Genomic DNA, 25415 nt, shown 5'->3' with positions numbered 1-25415 from the left:
CTATCTCTGAACAAAGCTCTTTCTCATGGCCAGAGCCTCCCCTGCCTTCCCAGGATCCCTAAAGGACCTGCTCCCAAACTCCAGTGATGCTGCCGTTGCTATCCCAGTAACCCCTTCCATGTTCAGGAACTTGGCTACCCCAGCATGCTTCTGGCCTTGCCCAGCTGTGCACAGGCAAACCTCATAGTCCCAGGCTCTGCTGCCACCTGCCCTTCAGGTAGCCAAGGCACTTTCTGCTGTGATTGTGGTTTCCCAGTGTCTGTCATTCTCACCTGGATTGGGCTTGTCTTCCCAGGTGGATATGGGCTACCTGAGGGCAGGACCACGCTTCTGGCAGCCACTGCCACTGAACTTCCCCTGTGCCACCAAAGCATCAAAGAAAATCTTGCTCACTAGCATCACTCACCAGTGGGCAGAGTGGGGCTTGTCAGGGGTTCAGGTGACAGCAAGGGGAAGAATGGAGGCTTGGCATCCAGGACATGTGTCTGGCTCCTGTATGGCATCCAGGCACGTGTGTCTGGCTCCTGTACGACTTTTGCTTTCTCTGCTGTGTTCTGAGCTTGTAATTCTGCAGGGAGCAGGAGGGAGCATTCCCATTGTCCCTTGGCTGGGGAGGAAGACGTGCTTCAAAACAAACCAGGCTTGTGTGAGCTGAAGGGAGAGTCACAGCACGAGCTTTGAGAACTCGCGGTGGGCTTACAGGTGTCTCCAGCGCACAGAGATGAAAGGTCACCCCGGGCACCAGAAAGAGGTGCACCTGCATCAGGCCACTCACTGGCCAGAGCTCCTCTCCTACCTCCCATGCCGAGCCTCTGGATTGCAGTCTTCTTAGAGTTTGATGCCCTCAGGCCAATTTGACAGAATTTTCTGGGCTTGGACCCCTGTGTGCTGTGAGGGCTGGGAGAAGGAGCTATGTTGGCTTGTGGGAGGCTGGTGTGCCTGGGAGGCTGAGGTGATGGTGGCAATAGCAGCTGGAGATGGAACTGAGCCGTGGGACCCCACTGACCCCACCCTAGGGGGGCCTGACCTGTCCCCTGGAGGATCATTCATAATGTAGTTTGGACATTGGGGATTTTTGTTTAGTTTTTCTTTCATGTTGTGTTACTGGGAGATACGCACCCTTGTTTATGCTTTGCTTTATCGTTTGTACTTTTTAATCCCTTGGGGGCATCTCTTGCTTTGTTTCCAGCTGAAAACATTGCCACAACACTTGCTGGTCCATTTTCCCTCTGACTATTGCAAATCTGACTTTACATTCATTGCCTGTTCCTTCCAGTCCAGACCCGAAGTCCAGAACTTCACTGTCCCTTCACCAACGTCACTGCCCTCTGCAGACAGCCGCCGGGGACTTCCCTGGTGACCCTTGCCCATTGCTTCCCAGGCCATGCAGCCATTCTGGATCTGAGACTCGCAGATTGCAGAATGAGCTCTGTAGCGCCCCCTAGGGCGCTACATATGCTCCATATGCTCGCCTCAAACTTGGGCAACTATGACACCTGGCCCTGCAGCAGGTCACCTGATAGCAGGGAGTTTCCCCAGTGGGCCCAGCTACCTGCTGTTCCTTTTACCTTCCCAATAAGGTGTGTCCTACTTCAAAGAGCACAAAAGGGAAATGCAGCCACATAACTGAACCATTTCCTCCCTGGTCTTTGAGTAATTCTCCAGGTGCATCCAGTTGTCTCTCACATCCCCTCCAGCTGGGCCTCTGGCCAGAAGGCAGGGCCAGGTGCTCCAGAGGGTGCCTCTCACACTTGAACGTGCACAGGAGTCCCCCAGGGACTTGGGTAAAATGCAGATCCCAAGAGGTCTGGGCTGGACCTGGGTGCCCCTGGGCCACAGGCTCCACGCTGAGTGAGAAGGTCACACAGAATTACTTACTCGATTCCTGCAGTGTGCCAGACACTTCTGTGTTGGGAAGACAGCAGGATGAAAGCTGTTGCTTGAGATTACTGCTCCCAGAGTTATTTGCATTGTAAGAGACAACGGAAGCTGACATGCCCTCACACGGTGGGAAAGATTCTTGGAGTGACGGCTCCCTTTTGCTAAAGGTCCCGTGCAGGCTAAAGATTGTGGGTATGGACATAGATATAGCAATGCCAAGAGCAAAAGCTATGGTAGAGGGAATTGCGGTGACACAAAGCAGCCCCATAACATGCATGAGGCAGCAACCCCAGGACAGACGCCCTTGGACCAAACCTAAAAATATAGCAGGCTTCCGCGTGGTGAAGAAGCATGATCTAGAATGGGAAACTGGTGTTAGGAAGGTGGGAGGGAGCCTGATATGGCCAGGTGCTGGGGTAGGGGGTAGCAGGGAGAGACTGGGCTGGTGGAGAGGGACCGCATGATGGAGGGGCAGGCCTCCTGTGTTGTCCTGAGGGCAGGGGGGAGCCCCAGAGAACTCCATGCCTAGTGCAGTGAGGAAGGGTCTTAGGGAAGGAGGGCTGCACAGCCAACCACCTGTAGGGCAGCTGGTTGCAGTGACTGGGGCCAGAGAGGCTGGGGGAAAGGATAGGTATTCCTGAGTGCACTTGTAAGTGGACCACATCATGCAAAGGATCTTAAGACCTATACGATTTATTCCAAAATTAAAGTACTGGGCAGCAAAGGAGGTTAGAATTGCAGGCAAATCTCATGAGACTTACAGGCAAGAGGACAAAATTGGCAGTCAGGCGTGTGGGATAAAAGAGGTCCCTGCTAAGGCTGGTCAAGTGCACGTCCCCATCCCCACTGCAGCCACCCACCTGCCACCACTCTGCAAAAGGAGCAAAAGGCTCAGGCCCCAGAGGTCAACTGACTTCGCCATGCCGCTTCCAAAAGTCAGATCAATTATCGATCTGGTACACTGAACAGCTGACTTAGGTCTTATTCTGTGAAAGGCATTGATTTCCAATCATAGGGGAACCAGCCCAGGAAGGGGCTCGGGTTTGCTTAGCGAAACAGTCATGCAGGGCTCAGATTCCATCAGGTGACCATGTCACCCCACAGCAGGCTGTTGCCCAAGGCACTGCCAGAGGGAGGAGAGCAGGGCTCCATGCTCTCAGTTCTGCCTTCTCAGTGCTGCCGGGTGTCTGAGATCCCACCGCGGCAGCACCAGCCTTGGAATCTAGCAGCCAACCCCCCTTAAACGGCAGATAGATAATCTCTCACACAAGTCGTGTTAAGCGAGCAGTCACCAAAGCGCAGCCTGCAGGCAAACCAAGTCCACCACCTATCACTGTGAGTTTAAAAATACTTTTTAACATTTTAAATAGTTGCAAAAAGGAAGAAAAGTATTTTATAGCATATGCAAACCATAGGAAACATAGGCCGCAGTGCCCATCAATATTGTTTTATTGGAACATAGCCACGCTCATTCATTTCTCCACAGCCTACAGCAGCCCTGCAACAGCAGAGCTGAGGCTTTGCATGGAGACCATCAGCCCCAAAGGTCTGATGTTTACCACGCAGGCCCTGTTAGAAAAGGCGTTCTGAGCCCTGAAGAAGCTCTTGCTGCCCATTGACACTGCAGCAGGAAGTAGCTTCCGAGATGACCTGGCACAGCTGGAAAGAACAGGACATCGGATGGATATGTTGAGACAGAGGCCCAGGAGCCTCCAAGTCCAAGGAGGGATTCATGGCACAGAGGCTGGGAGCCTGCTTTACAGGGATGAGAGAGACCGAGTGAGGGCCCCTGACTCACAGCTGATAAGCAGTCCACGTGGAATTGGACTTCTATCTGTCCACCCCAGAGGGCATCCTCTACTGCTTTCCCAGGCCATAGCAGAGAGCTGGATCAGAAGTAGAGCAGCCAGGCCTTGAACTGGCGCCCATAAGGGATGCTGGCGCTTCAGGCCAGGGCGTTAACCTGCTGTGCCACAGTGCCGGCTGCTTTCCTTTGGTTTCTTTACCCATTCTCCATCCCTCAAGCAATATGCTCTGAGCCCCCACTGGGAAGGCAGTGGGGTCACGGCTGGGTGGAGGTAGGAGCCAAGTGTAAGCCAGTGGAGGTGGAGCTGGACGTGGGATGAGACACAACCGTAGTTCTGCAGCCACGTGACCAGCGGCTTTGCTTACGCTTTGTCTCTGGCTGAGCTTTAGTTTCCTCAGCTGTGAGGGAAGAATCATCAAAGTCTTTAGCCAAACTCTTTCTCAGGGTCCTTAAGACCCAAAGATGTTCTGGGGTTGAAGCTATTTGCAACATTTAAATCACTGTGAAAACACTGCTATGATTAAAACTGGGAAAATAGGCCCTTCTCTTGCAAAGGAACACCCACCAGTGCATGCACCCCTGTAAGCCCAGGGAGTGGAGTGAGGTTGTGTGGCCAGGGCGCCAGGTCCTCAAGACTGGGACCAGAGAGAGGGGGTGGGGTAGAAACAGCACAGTCCCGGGGAGGGGCGGGAACCCTGGTGTCCATGCAGCTCTGCTGTCACTCTGCAACTCTGGGGCAGTCCCTCCTGGGTGGCCTCTGCTTTCCCAAGTGTAAGCAGGACAAGGGAGCCTTCCAGAGAGGATTCCATGAAGCTGCAAGGGGCTCCTTGCAGAGAACCACACATGGGGGCGTGCAGGGGACAGCAGGTCTTCACGGCCCCCTTGGTTCTAATGCGCATGTCACAAAGGAGCATTTTCCCCCAGTAGTTGGCACAGCCATGGTGGGGCCCTGAGCGCCACTGCCTGCAGCCTTGTGACCCCAGGGCCTGCTCAGTGTTTGCTCAGAGCTGCCAGGCGGGCAGGCGACTCCAGGCTGCAGGCCTCGTGGGGCGTTCCTCCGTGAATAACAACCTGTTTTGATGTTTCTGACATAGCTGATCATTAAGATGCGACAAATGGTTGAGTACGGGATGCTGATTTACCTACTCAGTAGCGTCTAAATGTGCTTACAGGCTACTGGGTAAAGGTGCCCGTGCTCAAGCCCACTTCCGCCTGATTCCTCTGAGCCTGAGCCTGCGCCTGCAGCGCCATGAGCTGGGGTGTGTCTGGGTTCAACAGTCTCAGCCCTGAGCAGGGAGGGGTGTGGGCAGAATGCACTCACCCCAAATAATCCTCAGTACACCCCAGTGATTACACCACCACCGCCATCAGCAGTAATAATTAGTAGCACGAACTGCACCTTCCCCAAGTCCTAGTCAAGGATGCTGCAGGCCTGCTCCCATGTACTTTTCACCCCCACCACACGGAAAGCTGTTATTTTCCCACCTTCCAGTTGAGGACAGAGGCCAGGACTCTGGGGACACAACTGGTGCACGCCCAGGTTCCTTGTGTCTGCAGACACGGAGCCCTGCCCAAATGCATGGCTGACAGTGCATCTGGAAGCAAGAGAGCACCTCTGCCTCTTGAGGCCCTTGGAGGGGCACAGTTAGGGGGGGCAGCTGCACTTAGAGTCCCTGTGTGGGAGAGAAATCACGTGACTGGGCAGCAGGGCACCTGGAGAGAGGACCAGGGCTCGTGGGATGGCGGGGCCGGGGAGGCCCCCACTGGCATCTGCCTTTCAGCTTTCTGGGACCACAAAGGGGAGGGCAGCCTTGCCCAAGAACGCGTAGATGCTGGGGGGGGGGGAGCAGGCAGGCCTGGGGCTGGCCTAGCCCCCCCCCCCCCAGTCAGCCCACCAGCTCTTCCACTGTGGGATCTTCCCAGCAGCTGTGGCCGGCTGGGATACCTCCCTACAGGTCGGCCGCAGAGTGTGGCTTCAGGGTGCTTGGCTGTGAAGTCCGAAAGCCCAGGCGCCACCACACCCCCACTCAGGGGCAGTGGACAGGTCGCTTGCCCTCTCTGGACCCTCAGGTGTGCCATCTGCCCTGGGAGCTCATCAAAGCAGTCCTCTCCAAGGCTGTCACGAGACAGGGCTGTGCCTAGGGGGCAGGTAGCAGCCTGCCCAATCAGTGCTCACAGGGAGGGATCACTGAGGACCAGACCTAACAGAAGCCACCCCAAGGTGGATGTAGGAGTCAGGCCAGGCTGTCCATGCCATCTACTTGCCTGGTGGCCTCCGGCTGATCCCTGTGTGGGTTGAACTCAAGTGGCAGAGTCCTAGAGGGGCTTCCTCCCCGCTCTCTGCACCCCCAAGGCCACCGCTGTCATCCTTGGCTCCCATGCAGACTCGGGCCCTCATGAAGCCTGCCACCCTCCTCTCCTTGCCACCATTGTCCTCATCTCTGAAATGGGCAAAACAGTGCCCCCTTCTCCCCCACACTTCCATCACCTTGGGAGGTGGAGGGACAGTGTGGGCGTGACGAGTTGGCTGTAGTCAGCCCAGGAACCCTGGATTCACACAGCAGAGTGGAGTGTGACTCATAATCGGCCACACAGGTCTGGCCCAACTAAGTCAAGGCCAGGCCCACCTGCGAAGCCCTCAAAGCTTCCACTCAACCCAAAATACTGCCCCAGGGCCGACCCTCTGCCAGGCCAGCGGTGAGACCCTGGGGACCATGAACGGGTGTGGTGGGGCCAGGACAGGCAAATGAGTAGGTGAGTGTGGTGCAGGCAGTGAGCAGAGTGGCCAGGCAAGCCAGGGGCTGGTAGAGCAGAGCACAGGGCTGCCTGACCATGCTCTGCTGGCCAGGGGAGGTACCCAGGGAAAAGAAAGGCTTCCCAGAGGAGGAGGCACCTGCACCCAGACCTGCAGGGTGAAGGGGATTAGCCAGGTACCTGTTGGGGTGGGGGAAGGGGCAGCAGGGCAGGCAGGAATGTCCCCAGAATCCCCAGGAGAGCATGGGGCTAACTTGCTGCACCTGCTGGGACTTTGACATCTTCCCTTGCTGTATGACCAAGTGGAGGCAGGAGTCTGGGTTGACAAGGAGAGTTTTGGAGGCAGTTGAGTGACAAGGTTGATGGGCAAGGGAGTGTTGTTCTCTTAGTTTTCCTTAGAGATGTGGTGAGATTTATGATGTAGACAGTGGATGACACAGATGGAAAGACTCTGGGATGGAGGAGCAGAGATCATAACCAAAGCTCAACTGGTCCAAATGGGCAAGGTGGACCCCAGTGGTTAGGTCCTCCCCCCTGCTTTCCCATGGTGCCCAGCCCACCTTGGTCCCTGTGGCCTGGGCACCTTCAGAGCACCGGTCTGGCCACTGCTTTCCACTGCATGACAAAGCCTCACCATATGAGCAGCAGGCATGGTCAATGGGCCCTGCACAGATGTGGACACCTAGGAAGGCCCCAGTCTATAGCCTTCAAATACAAGTTCATTTTGAAGTAGACTTGCTTTCTAATAAGGGGGTGGGTGGAATTCACTATTTAAAATAAACGTGTGGGGTTATCTGGTTAGTCTTTGCTGGAAAACTGAAGCCAGGCTTGCTGTGTCCCCCCTCTGCCTCCCCAGTGCCAATATCTGTCTCTGGCCTGAGCCTCTACATCCCTGGGTGACAGCAGCCAGCCTCCCAGGCAGAACCAGGCAGAGAGGGGCAGGGTCCAGCCACCTGCTGGGTGGTTTGGGTAGTGACAGCCTCACATGCACTGAACTTCCCTCCTCCAAGGGGTTCTGGATCCGCCCTTCTCCCAGGCTTCGGCCCAGCAGCAAATGTGGACAATTTGTTGTCCCCTCTCAGCCTTCAAGGCATCTTCTTTCCAAGCTCTGAGCCTCGTCACTGGGTGCCAAAGAGCTCCATGTCGTGTGCATGTGTGTATGTGTGTGCCAATGATGGAGGAGAGCTCACGTAGCCATTGGGGAAGAAGCTCCTGTCTGTCCAGGACAGGCAAGAAGGGTGCTTTTCATTGAAGGCTTAGGAGCTCTGCATCCTGCAGAGAACTTCATGGGAGAACGTGGCATTGGGCTGCTGTGACTTTCTTATGCAGACATTTTAACTTGCAGAGTGATTTCTTAAAAAAGATTTATGTATTTATTTGAAAGGCAGAGTTACAGAAAGAGAGAGAGAGAGAGAGAGAGAGAGAGAGAGAGAGAGAGAGAGAGAAAGAGAGAAACTTCTGTTTGCAAAGCCAGGAGCTTCTTCCAAGTCTCTACATGGGTGACAGGGGCCCAGGCACTTGGGCCATCTTCCACTGCTTTCCCAGGCTATTAGCACGGAGCTGGATCAGAAGTGGAGCAGCCAGGAGTCCAACTGGCGCATATGTGGGATGCTGGTGTCACAAGCAGTGACTTAGCCTGCTATACCACAGCACCAACTCTCACAAAGTGTTTGATGCTAATTTGAAAAATAATAAAATAAGAAGAACCACGAAAAAATGTTCCCCATAATCCAATTCAAGCAGTAACATCAACATTAGGGTGCAGCTTTCTCCCTTCATAGTCATTTCAACTTTCGGCTGTTTCTTCACTTCACTTTATGTGGTGTGCATTTCCCCGCATCATCAAAGCTCACTGCTCCCGCGGGAGCTGCACAGCGTCCCCGCACAGCCATGCATACACGGGAGCATCCCCGTGTCCTCGTAGTCAGGCAGGGCTGGGACCATTAGTCGTCAGCATGGCTCCATCTGTCTTTTGAATGTGTTGGTGAAGATCTTGGTACAGAAGTCTTTGCATGTGGGCTGACTTCCATGAGAGAATATTTACCAGGCCAAAGTCTGCAGGCATTCGCCTGAAGTACCTTTCAGTATACGCCTTTGTAATCCCGTGGGATGGCTGCCCGCCCGCCCAACACCCCTCCCACCTCACACACAAAGAGGCAAGGGCGCCATTTATTTAGCGGGTTCTTCCTGAGGCTGTCGAGCACATGTACTGCAGAAACGAGAATGTGGTCCCAACTTCAGGATGTCGTTCAGGGAAATGGAAAGTCTAGCACTCTAGTACCTCCCACAGTCCACGTTCTTTAACTTAAAAAAAGACAAGCTTTGAAAGTGTGTGCAGTGGATAGGTAGAAGAGGGTCATGTAACTAGAGTGCAAAAAAGTAGACAGGAGCCCTCTTTTCAGAATGGGGGAAGATAAGTTCGCGAAAAGCTCTATTCTTCCGGTGTAAACGCTCTTCGAAACCATGAAAGTCAGAATTCTTAAACAGCAGCTGCTCCATCTTACACCCGCAATGCATCTGTCCCAAGGGAAGAAAAGGGCCTAGAAAAGTGCTCGTGTTTACTGGACATGAGGGAGAAAACCTCCTGCCTGGCTGAGTTCATGATTCTTTTCCCTGGGGAGAACTATCTTTCCGAGGGGCCACGCCGCCTGGTCTCTGCACCTTTCCAGCGTTCGTCCTGTGGGGCAGGTTTCTCTCTGGGAGCTGAGAAGCACAGGAGCCGGGGGTCTTCAGGGATGAAGTTGTCGGGGCCCCTGATTTCTGAATACCAGACAATTCACCTTGACTTTGGATGCTGATTCATCTGTCTGCTGGGCTGCAAGCCTCCGTGCTGAAGGCTGAACCTCACCGCCATGACAAAATTTGAGGATAAATTTCTGGTTGTTTCATTTGACATCTATTGAGAAGGTCTAAGAGGACTAAATGGCTGAAAATGTGAGCATCTTCAAGACTGGAGCTATTTTGGTTTTTATAAAAGAAGTATTTATTTCTTTGAAAGGGAAGGCAAGGAGAGAGAGGAAGAGACGCACACAGAGAGAGATTTTTCATTTACTAGCTATCTCCACAAATGACTACAGCTGCCAGGGCTGGGCCAGGCTTAAGCCAGGAGCCCACAGCTCCATCCTGGTCTCCCACAGGAGTGGCAGGGGCCCAAGAACTTAGGCCATCTTCTGCTTATTTCCCAAGTGCATTAGCAGGGAGCTGGATGAGAAGCAGAGCAGCTGGGACTCGAACCAGTGCTCCAATATTGGATGCTAGCATCGAAAGCAGCTGCTTAACCTGCTGTGCCACAACATCGGCCCCTATTGGAGCCCTTCCAAAAAGTAATTTAAATATACATGCTCACTCACAGGCATTCAAACTCAGGCTGGGGTGTATGTGTGCACACACATAGCAACACACACACACAGCAGCCGTGTCTTGGATCCCAGCTGCCTGTCATTTGGTGCCTGGCAGCAGGAAGCCGGGGGAAGAGATGACAGCTGGCCCAAGTGCACTAACCCTTGCCAGCTGGAATAAGGACTCCCTGGGTTCTAGAGAATTGCCTTCCTCAGCCTTCAGCGACAAGCACTGTGTGTGTGTTCCCATGCTTATAAACTGACCGTCGTCATGTCACAGATATTTATTGAGCACCCTTCATATGCAAAGCACAGCACAGAGAAACACCAAGGGACTTCAAAAAGCTCCTGGAAAACAGAATTCAGAGGCAAGTTTATTTTGGTGTGGAAATACTTGAAATCCATGTACAGGTTTTTCCCAATATGCCTTTCCCATGAACTTTTTGAAGACCTTTCACATGCATGGATTCCACACTTTCTGCACCGAAATCAACTCAGCTTTCAAATCCATTTTCCATGAACTTGTTGAGGGGCTCTCAGGCGAGGCCCACTACAGAGCTGGAAGGGGACGTAATCATGTAAGTAAAGATTTCTAGGCGGGGTGGAGATGAGGCTCAGGAGACCTCCCTTCTACACCTGTGGGGCAAGACCCGGAGGAAAAGAAGGCGCAGCCCCAGGAAGGCATGGACCCAACCTGCAGGTGCAGGGAACAGCAGAGCATCAGTCAGGCTTAGCCGAGGATGCGGCTCGGAGATGCGTCCCCCGACCCCTCCCTTTGCGGGTAATTGTCTCTTTGCAGCAGGAATTAAAAGGTAATAAAATGCTCTGGTGAAAGTAAAATATAGTGAATGGGAAAGGGTCAGTAATAAAGGAAGGGAGGGGATTCCGATATTTGTAATTGAGTTCAGAGAGTTTCTGTTGTTTCTTGGTAAATGGAGCCTGCGGGTAATTGTTTTTAATTGGAGAAGAGAAAGCCACATAATTTAGTGCCCCCAAGCATACGGACTTATTATGTGTCAGGCACGGGCACCATGGGGGGCATTCTGCATCACGTGGGACCCACACACGCAGCTGTGAAGAGCGGTGGAGAAGGCAGCAGCTTGCCCGCAGCGGCTCAGGCCACGAGGCTGAGCCAGGGCTCACACCCAGGCCTGCTGCCAGGGCCCCTGCTCCTGGTGGTTATGCGCTGGAGCCTCCCCATGGGGCATCTCTATAGCTGAAGAGACAGAGGCTCAGAAAGATTAAGGAACACAGCCTGGGTCACAAGGCTGGTGCGGCAGAACCAGCTGCATCAATTGTGGATCCCAGTACAAAATGGGAATAAGGGATCCTCTGTTTTAAAATTCATTAAGAATTTCGGAGGCCAGCGCTGTGGCTTAACAGGCTAATCCTCTGCCTTGCGGCACCAGCACACCAGGTTCTAGTCCCGGTTGGGGCGCCAGATTCTATCCCGGTTGCCCCTCTTCCAGGCCAGCTCTCTGCTGTGGCCAGGGAGTGCAGTGGAGGATGGCCCAAGTCCTTGGGCCCTGCACCCCATGGGAGACCGGGAAAAGCTCCTGGCTCCTGGCTTCGGATCAGCACGATGCGCTGGCCGCAGCGGCCATTGGAGGGTGAACCAACGGCAAAAAAGGAAGACCTTTCTCTCTGTCTCTCTCTCTCACTATCCACTCTGCCTGTCAAAAAAAAAAAAAAAGAAAGAAAGAAAGAAAGCCTATCACCGGGTACTTTCTCCTCTGTGTGCAGCCACTCTTGACCCAACAAGCCCTCTTCCAAGGCCCCAGGGTAGACTTTACAGCCCTCATGTGTAGCCTCTGCTCACAGCCTGTGTAGGGATAACACTGTAGGGAGCAGCGGGTGAACGTGGGAGCTCAGGGCAGGGTCGTGGTACACGAGGACATTGTCCCCTGCCTCACGAGGGAACAGGGTTAACAGGGCCTACTGCCTGCCATGCCCACCTGATGGTTGCACCTGATCCTCATCCCAATGCTGATGGTCCCTGTTGTCCTGGTGAGGTGCCTGAGGCTTGGAGGACCTGCCCATGAGCTTCCTGACCTGGCGGACTCAAGCCAAGATCCTTGCTGAGTCTGCTTCAAACAGGCATCTCCCGAGGCTTCCCCTGGAGCACTCCTCATTGCCATGCAAGCCTCAGCACAGACAGGCGCTCTCCATCCAAGGGAGCCCCTGCTGGCCCTGGCCCTTCCTCCCATAGCACTTTCTCCTCTGATAGAACAGACGGGCTTCGGCATCACCTGCCGGTCTCCCACACTCCTGACTTGCTCGCTGCTGTATCCTCAGTGCTCCGAGCAGAGCCTGGTACAGAGAGTCCCTAAGCAAATGGTTGCTCAGTGAACAAAGTCATCTCGCTGATCCCTAAGCCAGGCCCTGTCGATGGTCCTGGTGTCACCACAGTGGCAGCCACTGGGAAGTCCTGCAGAGCCTGCCGGAGGCTGCGGATTGACTCAAAGTCCCACAAATGCAGGACTTTCTGGGTTCCTCATGGGCGAGGGTGGGCAACGCCAGAGGTTTTCATTTCTACATCAGAAAACGCCATTGCAGAGCAACGTGCTACGTGACAAACATTGGGGATTTGTAGACCAGTGGTGCCCACCACTCGCATCTCTCAGTGACAGATTCCCACTGCACAGGAATCCTGGCTGAAGGTGGACGCAGTCCTCACAGTGCACGGCTGCCTGCTGTTGTTGGCACACACACCTTATCAGCTGCTGTGAGCGGCGCCTGGACAGGCCCTGACTTTCAATCTTCGCTGTTAACGCATCAATCAATTCCTATGTGCTTGTCCTTGGTATTTATTTCTGTAGATTGCTCTGTTCTTGTGTGGTGGCATTTTGATGATAAGTTTGTTCTTCGTTGCTTGATTGTCTCCAAATTGCTTCTCTCTTGAAAAGCAAGGTAATAGTCCAGGGGCTGGCATCGTGGCACAGGCAATTAAGCCATTGCCTGTGACATCAGCATCCCACAAAAGTGCAGTTCAAGTCTCAGCTGCTCCACTTCTGGTCCAGTTCCGTGCTAAGGAACCCATAAAAGCAGCAGATGATGGTCCAAGTGCTTGGGCCCCTGCCACCCATGTGGGAGACTGGGATGTAGCTCCAGGCACCTGGCCCAACCCTGGCCATTGTGGCCCACTGAGGAGTAAACCAGCAAATGGAAGATGTAGATCTCTCTCTCTCTCTCTCTCTCTCTCTCTCTCTCTGTAACTCTGCCTTTCAAACAAAGAAATCTCTTTTAAAAATAAAACATGTCGGCCGGCGCCGTGGCTCAACAGGCTAATCCTCCGCCTTACGGCGCCGGCACACCGGGTTCTAGTCCCAGTCGGGGCACCGATCCTGTCCCGGTTGCCCCTCTTCCAGGCCAGCTCTCTGCTGTGGCCAGGGAGTGCAGTGGAGGATGGCCCAAGTGCTTGGGCCCTGCACCCCATGGGAGACCAGGAGAAGCACCTGGCTCCTGCCATCGGAACAGCGCGGTGCGCCGGCCGCAGCGCGCTACCGCGGCGGCCATTAGAGGGTGAACCAACGGCAAAGGAAGACCTTTCTCTCTGTCTCTCTCTCTCTCTCACTGTCCACTCTGCCTGTTAAAAATAAAAAAAAAAAATAAAAAATAAATAAATAAATAAATAAAACATGTCAGTGGTATTTCAGCAAGTCCTGAGTGTTGGCCTATCCCTGCCTTATGATCACATCATCCTTGAAAGCCCACGCGTCTTTTGTTTGCAAACAAGACCAGTGCATTCCTAAAACTCATGCACAAGGCAACACAGGGCGAGAGACGCAATATCGGAAATCGTCATCTGTGACACATCAGAGAGAGGGGAAACATTAATGCAGTTTTACACAAGCCCTTGACCTTGAAGAGACCTGACATGTGCAGGTGGAGGTGCAGGTAGGGAGGGCTGCAGTGGGTGATACTGTGAGACACACGCAAAAATGACTGGAGGTTGTAACTGCAGGTGCCCATACACCAGCAAAGCCAGGTCTCCCCCAGGCACAGGGCCGTATTTATTGTAGTATTTGTGTAAAACAAGATCAGCATTTCCTCTTTCTCTCCTTTTTATGCACCATCGATGATCATTTTCTGAGCTTTGTACCTCTCGTCCCATTTTCCCCGTAGCACACAGTGAACTAAGCACCCTCTAGATGTTTGAGATATGTGCTTGGGCATGTTTTGCATATTCCTACATGGCTTGGTTCAGCTGGGTGCAAGCTCTCTGTATTTTCCTTGTATTTCTTGGGGAGGGAATCTTGCACAAGCAAATGCAAAATCCCCATTATCCTCCAGCTGCTCTGTAATATATTGCTTGAAATACATTGACATTCATAAAACAAGTGTTCTTGCAGAACTGACCACCTGCTTTATCCTTTCCTTGTTGATGTAGACTGGGCCAAAAGGATTGAGTACCAGCCCGGCTCGGGGAGTATGGCCTTGTTCCCCAGCATCCACCTGGAGACGTGCGACGGAGCCGTGTCCTCCCTGCAGGTCACCGCGGAGCTGCAGACCAACTACATCGGGAAGGGCTGCGACCGGGAGACCTACTCGGAGAAGTCCCTTCAAAAGCTCTGTGGTAGGTGTCTGCCTGCTAGGACTTGTTACGTTAGCCCATGTGTGCAGATCGGATGTATTCTGTGATGGTAGGGAAGAACCGGTCCTCCCCACCTGTGTCGGATTATGGCGCCCCCATGTGGATCCATTTGCTCAGGGTGGAAGGGTTGAGGACAGAAAGCAGCCTGTGACATCAGACACGCCTGATTCAGACTCCTTTTACCAGTTGGTGGCCTGGGGCCAGCGGCACAGCCACGCCTCTGGTCATACAGGGATTAAATGGTGCAGCCTATTTAGGAGCCTCCAGCACAAGGCCCAGGGACCCCCACACTCCCCTCTGCCCTTCTGGCTCCCAGAGAGCCACCTGGCTAATAATGAGTGGGGTCAGTCCCTTGGGAAGAGGTTGGGCCCCTCCCCGCAGAGCCAGCTGCATAATTTGTGGGGCTCCATGCAAATGGAACTGCAGGACCCTAGTTCAAAAATTGTTAGCAATTTTAATACAGGGATGGCAAAACTGTAAACTAAGTTTTTGCAACTAAGGCTAGGGTTGTGGGTCCCTGCCTGGGTCACATATCCCTGAGGCTGGGCCTGGCTGCCCACAGCAAGGTGGGGAATGAACACTCAGATGTAGGACAGAGAGGGCTGGGGTCTGTGGGCCATGAGGTGGGAACACAGGATAGGGGACAGCCCAGGACTTGGGAAACCAAGCTGAAGGAGCTGTGCTGTGAGAAGTGGGTATGGGGGAAACCCAGCTTGATGAAGCACCTACTGTGTGCACCTGCAGACTTTAGGCACGCTATTTTGTATAGTGCCCTGCCTTCCCTGTGACGGTGATGTTGAGAAAATGTAAGGCCCAGAGCGTGAGAAAGGACTTCTGCAAGTTCACAGCCAGAACCGGAATGCATGTCTGTGAATGGCAGCCTCGTTAACCCAGCATCCACGGAGGCCTGGATCACTCCAGGGAGCCTGGACAGCATGGAGATGAGCGCCTCCTAAGAGAGAACTGTCCCTTGTTCCTAAGACGAGACACTCGCTGTGCCGAGGGGCCTCCTTCTTTGCCACACCTGCAGTCACCCCTGTTCTTCCTCATTTTCTCCAAAAATACTCAGGAGCTCACATGTGATTCTGCAGCCTAGGACAGGCCATTCTCTTCCACTGGGCCTGTGTCTGGGGGTCACTTCAATTCCTCCAAGGAAAAGGAGATCCTTGCATGCACACGTTCTGTCCTCCCATGCCCCCACTGCTATCTTTCAGGGTGGCTTTCCCCACTCAGCATTCACACACCTATGTATACACACACACACACACACGCACATGCACACACATACACATGCATGCACTGCACCCACACACAATTCTTCACCCACACTGCTCGCGCCCACAGAACCCAGTGAGAGTTTCAGAACTGACATCCACGCTGTCTGGGCTCCACCCTGTTCCCTTGATCATGTCCCAGGTCAGCTGGGAAGGGTGGTGGCAGCGCAGACCTCTTTGAAACTGTGCAGGGGATGGAGGAAACCGCGCCTCAGTATTCCCGATGGTTCTGGCAGAAACAGGTAGCGGAGTCTGTGATGTTCACAAAGCCGCCTGCAGCCCTGTCCTCCCCTCTGCCAGAAGAGAAGCCATCTGGGCTGACATCTCACTCTGAATGAATATCCCATTTCGCTACCCAAGCACCTGAATTATAAGCCGACTGGACCCCACGCCACCGTGGGTTAGAGTCATTTTCTAAACTCCTCCAGGTTAGAAGGAGATGATGGAATCAGCTTGTTAAAGATCAGATGGGCCCCAGGGCACAAGTCTGTGATTTGATTTTGAATGTTACTAGGGAGAGATGGGGAGATAGGGAAGGCGAGAGGGATTTTCTGAGGGAGAAATCTTAAGCGCACAATTGCATGTGGTGTGTGAACACGGCGCATTCTGTGTGGACAGCAGGGCAGGCACGCACAGCATCTGACCCTGGGAGCTGACTTTGAATGGCAGAAGTCTGTCTGTCTCCGGTGACTTCCCTGGTCATGCCGCCCACCACCCTTAACCATACGGGGGAACCGGGCAGGCACAACCCTAGCAGGTACAGCCAAGCTTACCTCTGAATCAGAAATCTGACTCTTTAATTGCATTCTTCAGTTCCTGGGAGAGCTTGGAGAAAAGAAGGGCAGAAGCAAATGAATGAGACCGAGATGTGGATCTGGTGCTGGGGTCTGTTTCCCAAGGGGGCCCCATGCTCTCTCCAGCGCCCAAAGGAGGAAACCCAGGCCGGATGACTTCTGAACCAGAGGCTGGGCTGACCCTTCTGGTCCTGGAAACACTTCTGTGTGCTTTCAGGGGAGAGAGGAAGGCACCTGCCGGGCCTCCCACCTGGGATGCTGCCGTGAGATGGGAAGCCTCGGCATTCATGCATTTTTCATCCTACAAATCTTCATCGACTTTGGATGGAAACTGAGAGACCAATTAGGATGCCTGAGCAAGAGATAATGAGTTCTGAACCAGGGGAGTGGCAGTAGGGATGAATCTAAGACAGATGTAGGGGCAAACTCAGCAAGATTCAGTAACAGATTAGCTGCCAGGAGTGAGAACGAAGGAATCTAAGAAGGCTCCACTGTGAAGATCCAACTGGACAAGGGTGCAGCCGACCAGCACGAGGAATCTGGAAGCAAGAGCAGATTTAGGGACAACGATGCCCATGGCCTGTAGAACACACAGGTGTGGTCCAAATCCCAGCCTGCCTCCACCCTGCTGATCCACCCCTGGAGCACTCTCTGTGGTCAGGGCATCCCCCGCCCCTACCCTGGTCCCTCACCTGGTTCACCCTCGTCCCTAGGTTCTCCTGTTTGCCTCCCACCAGGACGGTCTCTCCCCTTCGCCTTTCCAGACCCCTCCTCAGTCACTATGTGCCTATGCGTTGTGCACACTGGGGGTCAGTTCTGGTCAGGCCCCCTTGATTTGCGTTTTGGAGCTTCCCCTGTGATGCTAGAGTCGTGCGGTGACCTTGCCTTGCCTTGCCAGGAATGTCTCCCAGGAGGTCATCATGCGAGTGTAGCTGTTGCCCACCACAGGGACTTCAAGGAGGGGCAGCGAGGGAATCGTGTTGAAGGGGAAGCGGGAGCCTGGCTGGTGTCAGGCCTGCTGCAAGAAGAAGCAGCCACACTGCAAATGGCCTAGAGAGGAATGAGATGTCAGACAATCGCTTCTCAATTGTTCTACACGCACATCTCCATGCTTCCTCGGACAAAAAGAACAGAGCAGCGAGGGTGCTTAGTACTTAGTGAAGATGCTGCTTGGGACACTCACATCCTATGCCAGAGCACCTGGTTTGAATCCCTACTCTTTGGCTTCCAATTCCAGCTTCCTGCTTTTGTGCACCTTGGGAAGCAGGGGACAATGGTGCAAGTAGTAGGGTCCCTGCCACCCATATGAGAGACCCAGACTGAGTTCTTGGCTCCTGGCTTTGGCTTGGCCCAACCCTGGTTGTTACAGGCATTTGGGATGTGAACCAGCAGGTGGGGGATGGATGGATCGATCTATCTATCTGTCTACCATCTATCTATTATCTATCATCTATCTCTATATCTGCTTTTCAAAAAAATACATAAATTTTTAAGATTTTATTTATTATTTTTTATTTGAGAGGTGGGGTTACAGAGAGAGATCTTCCATCTTGGTTCACTCCCCAAATGGCCACAATGGCTGGAGCTGGGCAGATCAGAAGCCAGGAGCTTCTTCCAGGCCTCCCATGCAGGTACAGGGGCCCAAGCGCTTGGACCATCTTCTAGTATTTTCCAAGCCCATAGACGAGAGCTGGATTGGAAGAAGAACAGCTGGGACATGAACCAGCGCCCATATGAAATGCTGGCGCTGCCTGCAAAGGCCTAGCCCATTATGCCACAGCGCCAGCCCTGTAAATAAAAATTGAAAAAGAGGGCCCTGACCATGTGTCCCCTTCAGCATGTAGGGTCAGACATGGCCCCAGATCCTCTTCACTCTGGATTTCCTAAAGCCAGGCTTCCTGGAGAAGTTGGGCCAACTGCTAATCATTTCCTGCAAACCTGGACAGTCAGACGGAGGTCTCCACCATCTGACTACCAGGCTTTCTAGAGGTGAAGTGTCTCAGAATTGCCCTGAGTATCAGATGCATGCTGGAGCTCCAGAGAGACCTCGTGGTCAAATTATACTTGACATTTACAGCAGCCCAAGGCTTGGGTGACCCTGTGTCACTGCACATTATAGAAAACGGACAAGTAGTTTCTGATGCATGCGCCCTGGCAAGCACAGGGGGCAGGGGCTGTTCCTCGTGGGGATGGCAGGGCTCTTGGCAGCTGGCCAGCACCTCCTGTGCACAATGCCAGGCTCAGCTGTTTCGAATGTGGAGTCAAGAATTCCCAGAACAGGTCCTGTTGGAGCTTGATCTCGTGGTTCGTGTGAGTGGTGCAGATGAGCCTCCCTGAAGTTGTTCCTAGGTTTTTTTTATCTCAAACCCAGGAGGGTTTAACAGAGGACTCACTCATTCATTCATCTATTTGTTTAATTCAAGAAAATATGTGTTGAGTGTCCAAAGGCTGTGCTAACTCTTGAAATAATATAGAGATTAATAAGACCACTTAACAATTCAGTCTTCCGGGAAAGACAGACGTGTTTAAAAAGTTACACAGCAGTGTTTTTTTTAAGATGCTGTGAATGTCCCAGGTTTTCTGATGTACCTTGCAGCTTAAGGAAGATGGCTTTAAGAATCACTATCAGAGATTTTTATATCCTGAGAATAGGCCAGCTACCGGAAGCTGTTGTGGGCCTCTCTAAGCTCTCTCTCAAGAGCTGGAGCTTGCAGGGGTGATGGCAGCAGTCGCATAGTCATAGCCAGTGCTCGCAGTGTCAGGGATCTCAAGGAAGCCTCTTCCTCTAAAGAGACTAATCAAATCAGTCATCACACACTCACACTGACTCCTGGGCGAGGACAGCGAGCAGCGGGCTTCTCCCTGGAGATTTGCTTATTTCTAGGAGGTCACAAGGAGCTTCCACTCCAGCTGTCCTCTCTGTTGGGGAGGAGGTCTTGGACTACAGTGGCCCTGCTGGAGCTCAGCAGCAGCCGGGTCCCCAAGGCTCTGCCCAAGGAGCCTGGATGAACAGTCCCTCTCCAAAGCCCTGTTTGCTGCAACTAGAAATCCAAGTCTTAGACGAGCCCCTCTTGTCTAGCAAAACGGAAGTAGGCTGACAGTCTGATGGTAGGAACAAGGAGATGTGAGCTCCTGAGAGAATGTTGGAAAATACTTCCTGCCCATGCTTCCGGCGTGCAGATGAAGTGGGATCTGGGGCTGCTAATGGCAATCACGTGTGTGGGTTATCAGTCAGGGTGGGATAGGTGATGCTGCAGTAACGAGTGACCCTGAAGTGTGATGTGAAATCGCCCAGGTTTATTCCTCATTCCTGTCACATAGTCTTCTTGGATCGGCTGTGGCTCAGCTCCATGCTGGCTCCCCGCCAAGTTCCAGGCTGATGGAACAGCTTCTGTCTAGAACATTTTCAATCTCATGACAAGTGGGAAAGACACATGGGGAGCCATGGCCTGGGTGTTAAGGTTTCTGCCCTGATGTGGCGTGTGTCACTTGTGCTCAGATTTCAGTCAGAGAAAGTCACGGGGCCAAGCTGAAATCCGTGAGTCACAGAAGCATGTTGTAAACTTAGTGCGCTGTGCCACCGTGCAACCCTGGTGGGGCATAAGGCACTCGTCACAAGGCCCTCCTGGCTTCCCTTGGGATCTTCTGTCACTAAACCACACCCTCCATGGAATTGCTTCTTCCAGAAAATCAATGCCTTTTACCTGGTGTCTCACAGCAGAGCCATTTCCATCTGGTCCATTGCTGCATTCTCATGGCAGGGCCTGGCATGACTGAGCCACTCACAGCAGCGACGGGAACGATAGGGAGCTGGCCTTGCCCTGTGTCCTTGCCCCTGCTGTGTTCACCATGGGTCTCTCCCATGCAGAGATTGCTTTACAGAAGCGTCTGTGTCCTTGATTCACTGGACCTTCTCCTTGAAATCCTTCCACCTACCCCCAGCCCACCCCACGCCCTACAGAGGACCATGAGGGCTGTGGGTCAGTCACCCTTGCCACAGGCACAGCTGGAGGCACTCTCTGCTCTCATTAAAGCCATAGAATGCAAACCCAGGGACCTTGGAGGAGGACTCCACAGGAGCATCTCCAATGCACACCGGTGCACAGACCATCTCTGCGAGTGATGCATCCTGTCTACCCTCTGCTTTCCCATGGGATCCCTCTGGGAGAAGAGGTAGAAGAACTCTCAGAGAAAGTAAATCATTCTGTTTGTCTAAGTGAACCAAGCAATGAAATACAATCTGCTATGTTTATGGAGGTCTACGCCATCTGGCTCAATGTAGCTTCATGCTTCGGGGCAGGTGACACATGCGAGTTAGGGAGGATGGCCTGTGTCTCCTCTTTAGCGGGGAAGACCAGGGAGTGCCACATCAATGGCTCCCCTTGTCCTCAACATGCCTGTCTGTGGTAGCAGCCACCTGGGTGGGGAACTGGGGTCCGTGGGATGGAGCTGTGCATGGCAGGTCGGCTGGTTGGTTCCCTGCATGCTACTGTGTCTTGGAAAGAACACTGGGTATTTGAGAGGCACTTCTACCTCTGGCCAGCTGTGTGGCTGTGTGATCTCGGTCCAGTCATTCCCCCTCCCTGGGCCTCAGTTTCTGTGCCTGTAAACCATGCACGGAGGAGCAGGGGCCACGGAGCCGGGAAGTCTGGGTGATGGATTCACTCAGCTGCTCACTCAGCCTCAGGCTCTTGTCTGCAAGCTGGAATCTCAGGAGTATTTATCACACACGTGAGCAATTAAGAAAGAGCTCATGAAGTACTTAATTAATTCAGGTCTGGCACCACACAATGCCCAATAAAAACTTCCTAGGAAAAGAGAAAACTTTTATAACTATAAAAAAAAGCAAAGCTTTGGAGTTGCCGTTTAGCCTGGCAGTTAGGACACCCACTCCGAGTGCCCAGGGTTGAGTCCCAGCTCCTGCTCCTGACTCCAGCTTCCTGCCAGTGCAGACCTGGGAGGCAGCAGTGAGGGTTCAGATAATTAGATTCTTGCCACTGCCATGCTAGACCTGGATTGCATTCCCAGGCTGTGACTCTCACCCCACTGCAACCCTGGCCATTGGTGGAATTTGGAGAGGGAATCAATGGGTGGGAGCACTTGATCTCTCTCTCTGTCTCTCTCTCTCTCTCTCTCTCTCTCTCTAGCAATAATAAAGCTCTATAAATATTGGATATAACTATAAAATATCCTTGACCGGGCCTGGGTTATTCTGTAACCAGCATTGCCTCCAAACCTTCCCTGTAGGTCTCCCCCGTGCCCTCATGCTAGTCTTCACTCTATACCTCTCCCTCTATCCAGATATGTGTGGAGACGAATTTATAGTCAGCTCCTTCCCTGGTCTGAAGTGTTCACTGTAGTGTGATCTCTATAGGAACAGCAAAGGGCTTCGCCAAAACAAAGGCCCTGACATTGTAGAGTTTCACACCCTTCCCAAACGCATCCCAGTTCCCCTGGGGCCCTGGAGGAGGCCTGGCTGCTCTGTGTGATGGCAGAGCTGGTCCCAGCAGCCAAAAGCACACACACTTCTGCAGGGGCTCTGCTGGACTGTGTCGGTGTCATTGGCTTGAGTGAGATGTGAGGAGCCCTGAATACTCAGCCTGTGTCTCTCTGGCCACCCCAGGTTTCAGGAACTGATCCACACTCTGTGTGCGCTGCAGTCACCCCTGACTTCCCACTGGGCAAATCCTGGTATCCAGATCAACTGACTAATTGGGTCAAAGAGGCTGCTGGGGAAAATGAGCTTTTTGCAAAAATAGCATCATCTCCTGCTTCCAAATCACCCATAGATCTCTGCCTGCCACCACCTTGATTGATGCCTTTCATCACACATACTGAAGGAGGGTGAAGGCTTTGTTGGTTATTAAAACCATAACGTGAATTAGTTTATCAGATAAGTACAGGGGTTCCAATCCAGGAGCTAGGAGCATGGGATGAGAATAGGTATGATGAGAAGTGTGGGAAGTAGACCAGAGGCCAGATGGGCAAGCTCCTCTGAACACTGGCTAAGTTAGCAGAAACATCTCCTGGGAGCCCTGGGTGAGAGCAAACACCGTTATAAATATTAGCTGAGAGCCTACTCGGTGTCAGGCACAGTGCTGGGCAAAACCCCTAGGAAATCCTATGTAAGCCACCAACTCTACCTGTATTTCCCTCGATAAGCACAAGCTAAGCATGAACGTGAATGGGGAGACTTGCGTCTCCCACTGTGTTAGTGTTTCAGTGCTTTAAAAACACCAGAAGGGAGCTACTTCAGAAGGGTGATCTGGCTGGCAGTATTGCAGGTTCACAGTCTGAGACTGGGCAGCCCCATGGCTCAGGTATCTGATTGGCAGTGGTGGAGCCCATGCAGAGGAACTACCACTTAGGGATCAGGAAGCAGGAGAGACAGGAGGCACGCTCCTCCTCCATGTCTGTGTGCTCCTCTTTGTGAAGCTCTCACTATTCCATCATGGGGCTGCACCCAGGCGACCTAATCCAGTCCCACACTCCACTTCCCAGAGGCCTCACCTTCAGATACCGTCCTTGGATTCAGCCTCCACCCTAATCTCTCAATCTCCAGCATTCATCCATTAACCATTAACAGTAGACTTTGGGGTTTAAATGTCCCTAAGAATTTAGGGAGCTGAATCCAATTCAAACCCTACCGCCCACTTTCTCAGCCTGCAGAGTTGTGGAAACCTCTCCCAGGATGAGCCTCTCACGGGGCAGAGCAGAGCATCTGGGCTGGGGGCTACATATTTCCCACCAAGCCTAGCTTTCCTTTGCAAGTCAGTGAGGAGAGACCTGATGATTCGCTCCAAGGCTGGAAGGAAAACTGGCCGGCTTGAACCTCTGCCAAGTGTATTGGTTTCCAATGTGGTGCCTCCCCTGAAGGATTCTCAAGAGCAGTTCCAGCTGCAGATTTTCCGTGGTTGTTGACTTTGAAACCCAATCCCTGAGGGGAGTTGAGGCTCTGATATACGAAAGTCAAAAATTCAATGATCCTAGACAAATGGCAGGTAATGCACATAACCACTGCCCATTAAACCTTTCAGTTTATGACTGAGTGGTTGGTGCTGTGCCAAGGAATAGGCCGTGCACCCAGCCCCCACCCAGGGCCCTCCTTAACCTCCCTGTTTCTTTTTTGCTTTGTATTTAAAGATTTATTTATTTATTTTGAAAGAGTACAGAGAAAGAGAGAGAGAGATCTTCCATCTGCTGATTGACTCCCCAAGATGGCCACACCTACCAGGGCTGAACCAGGTCAAAGCCAGGAGCCAGGAACTCCACCTGGATCTCCCACGTAGGAAGCAGGGGCCCACAAGTGCTCAGACCATCTTCCACTGCCTTCCCAGGCCATTAGCAAGAGCTAGATCAGAAGTGGAGCAGCTAGGACACCAACCGGCACTCATGGGATACCGGCATTGCAGGTGGCAGCTTTAACCACTGCACCACAGCGCCAGTCCCCAGACTCCCTGTTTCTTACTACTTGAGTATTACAGGAAGTTCCTGGTCCTCCTCCTTCTCACCTGCTCCTGTATGGAGCAGAGGATGTGGAGAACTCTGTATTTGAGCCTCTATGGGCAGCTAATGGAGGCCCATGGGTCCTCCTGGTGGGACAGTCAGAATTCTCTCCAGGCCAGCCAGTCTCTCACCTCAACCCTGCCCTCTCCAAAGCTATTGATGTGATTCTAATGCAGAAATCTGCCCATAGCACTTGCACTGCTTCCGACCAACCGGTCTTCCTGCCCTGGGTCAGATTCAAGTTTTGCTTCCTTTAGTACCTGTGTTCTCAGCCGCTGGAGCATCTGGCCTCAACAAATGGGGTACAGAAGTGTGTTGAGTGTGAAGTGGCTCACATGCCCGCCCAAGGGATCAGGACCTGGGACCTTCCCGTCACAGCCCTGACCTCAGTTGTGTTGCCACGTTGACCCTAGCCTCTCCAAGTCAGGAACTGTGTCTCATTCCCTTTCATGTGGCAGCATTAGCAGGGGATATTAGCACTGGTTGGTGCTTACTAAATGGATGACAGGTGAATGGATGGATGGTTGCATGGATGAGTCAGTCTGGGCATCCAACTCAAACCTTGGCTTTCCCTAGGAAATTTCTCTGCAAATAAAAGCCCCTACGCTTCTCCCCATACTCCAAACTCCTCCAACACCTGTTCTTTGTATCGTAGTTCCCACCCTGTTGTGCCTCGTGCAGCACTTTTGTGTGTAACTTGCTGCTGCCTCCCCAAGCAGACAATAAGCAGCTCAGGGACTGGGATGGTGAGTGACGCCTCTCTCCAAGTCTCCCAGCTCAGAGCTAGGCACAGGCTTCTGAATAAGTACACTGAGTGGTCCATCCTGACCCGGGAGCAGGTCACAGAGCAATGACCCTCTGCTCGCTCTCTCTCCCCTGCCCACGACAGGAGCCTCCTCCGGCATCATCGACCTCCTGCCATCCCCCAGTGCTGCCACCAACTGGACCGCAGGACTGCTGGTGGACAGCAGCGAGATGATCTTCAAGTTTGATGGCCGGCAGGGCGCCAAAATCCCTGATGGGATTGTGCCCAAGAACCTGACGGATCAGTTCACCATCACCATGTGGATGAGACACGGCCCCAGCCCCGGCGTGCGAGCCGAGAAGGAAACCATCCTCTGCAACTCAGATAAGACCGGTGAGTCTCTAGCCAGGCGCACTTGGGTACAGACACACTCTGCAGGGTGTGGGAGAAAAGCAGCAGCATGAGAGCAGTCCGGGGAATATATTCTGGTCTCTGATTGTTATTTGATTGCTTCTTTGATGGGCATGGGGGAGAGCAGGAAAGATGGAAAAGTAGAGGCATAATACAAAGAATGCAAAGGATGTATTTATTTTAAAAAGTATTTATTTGAAAGAGTGATAGCGAGAAAGAGGGGAATAGAGAGAGATCTTCCAGCTGCTGGTTCACTCTGCAGATGGTCACAATGACTGGGGCTGGGCCAGGTGGAAGCCAGGAGCCTGGAA

The 25415-nt window shown here is 52.9% G+C and overlaps 1 protein-coding gene across 1 annotated transcript in view; it reads left to right on the top strand.

Moving 5' to 3' along the window:
- CLSTN2 (calsyntenin 2) overlaps positions 1-25415 on the top strand; it is a 352520-nt gene that overhangs the window by 247748 nt on the left and 79357 nt on the right. The window contains exons 6-7 of the mRNA XM_062182012.1: positions 14171-14356; positions 24838-25086. Coding sequence (XP_062037996.1) covers positions 14171-14356; positions 24838-25086 — 435 coding nt within the window. The remainder of the gene's footprint in view (positions 1-14170; positions 14357-24837; positions 25087-25415) is intronic.

The sequence above is a fragment of the Lepus europaeus genome, chromosome 2 (assembly GCF_033115175.1).
Source record: "Lepus europaeus isolate LE1 chromosome 2, mLepTim1.pri, whole genome shotgun sequence".
In the NCBI taxonomy this organism is placed as follows: domain Eukaryota; kingdom Metazoa; phylum Chordata; class Mammalia; order Lagomorpha; family Leporidae; genus Lepus; species Lepus europaeus.
Note: the sequence above shows the minus strand (reverse complement) of the source record. Positions and strands in the feature narration are given on the sequence as shown.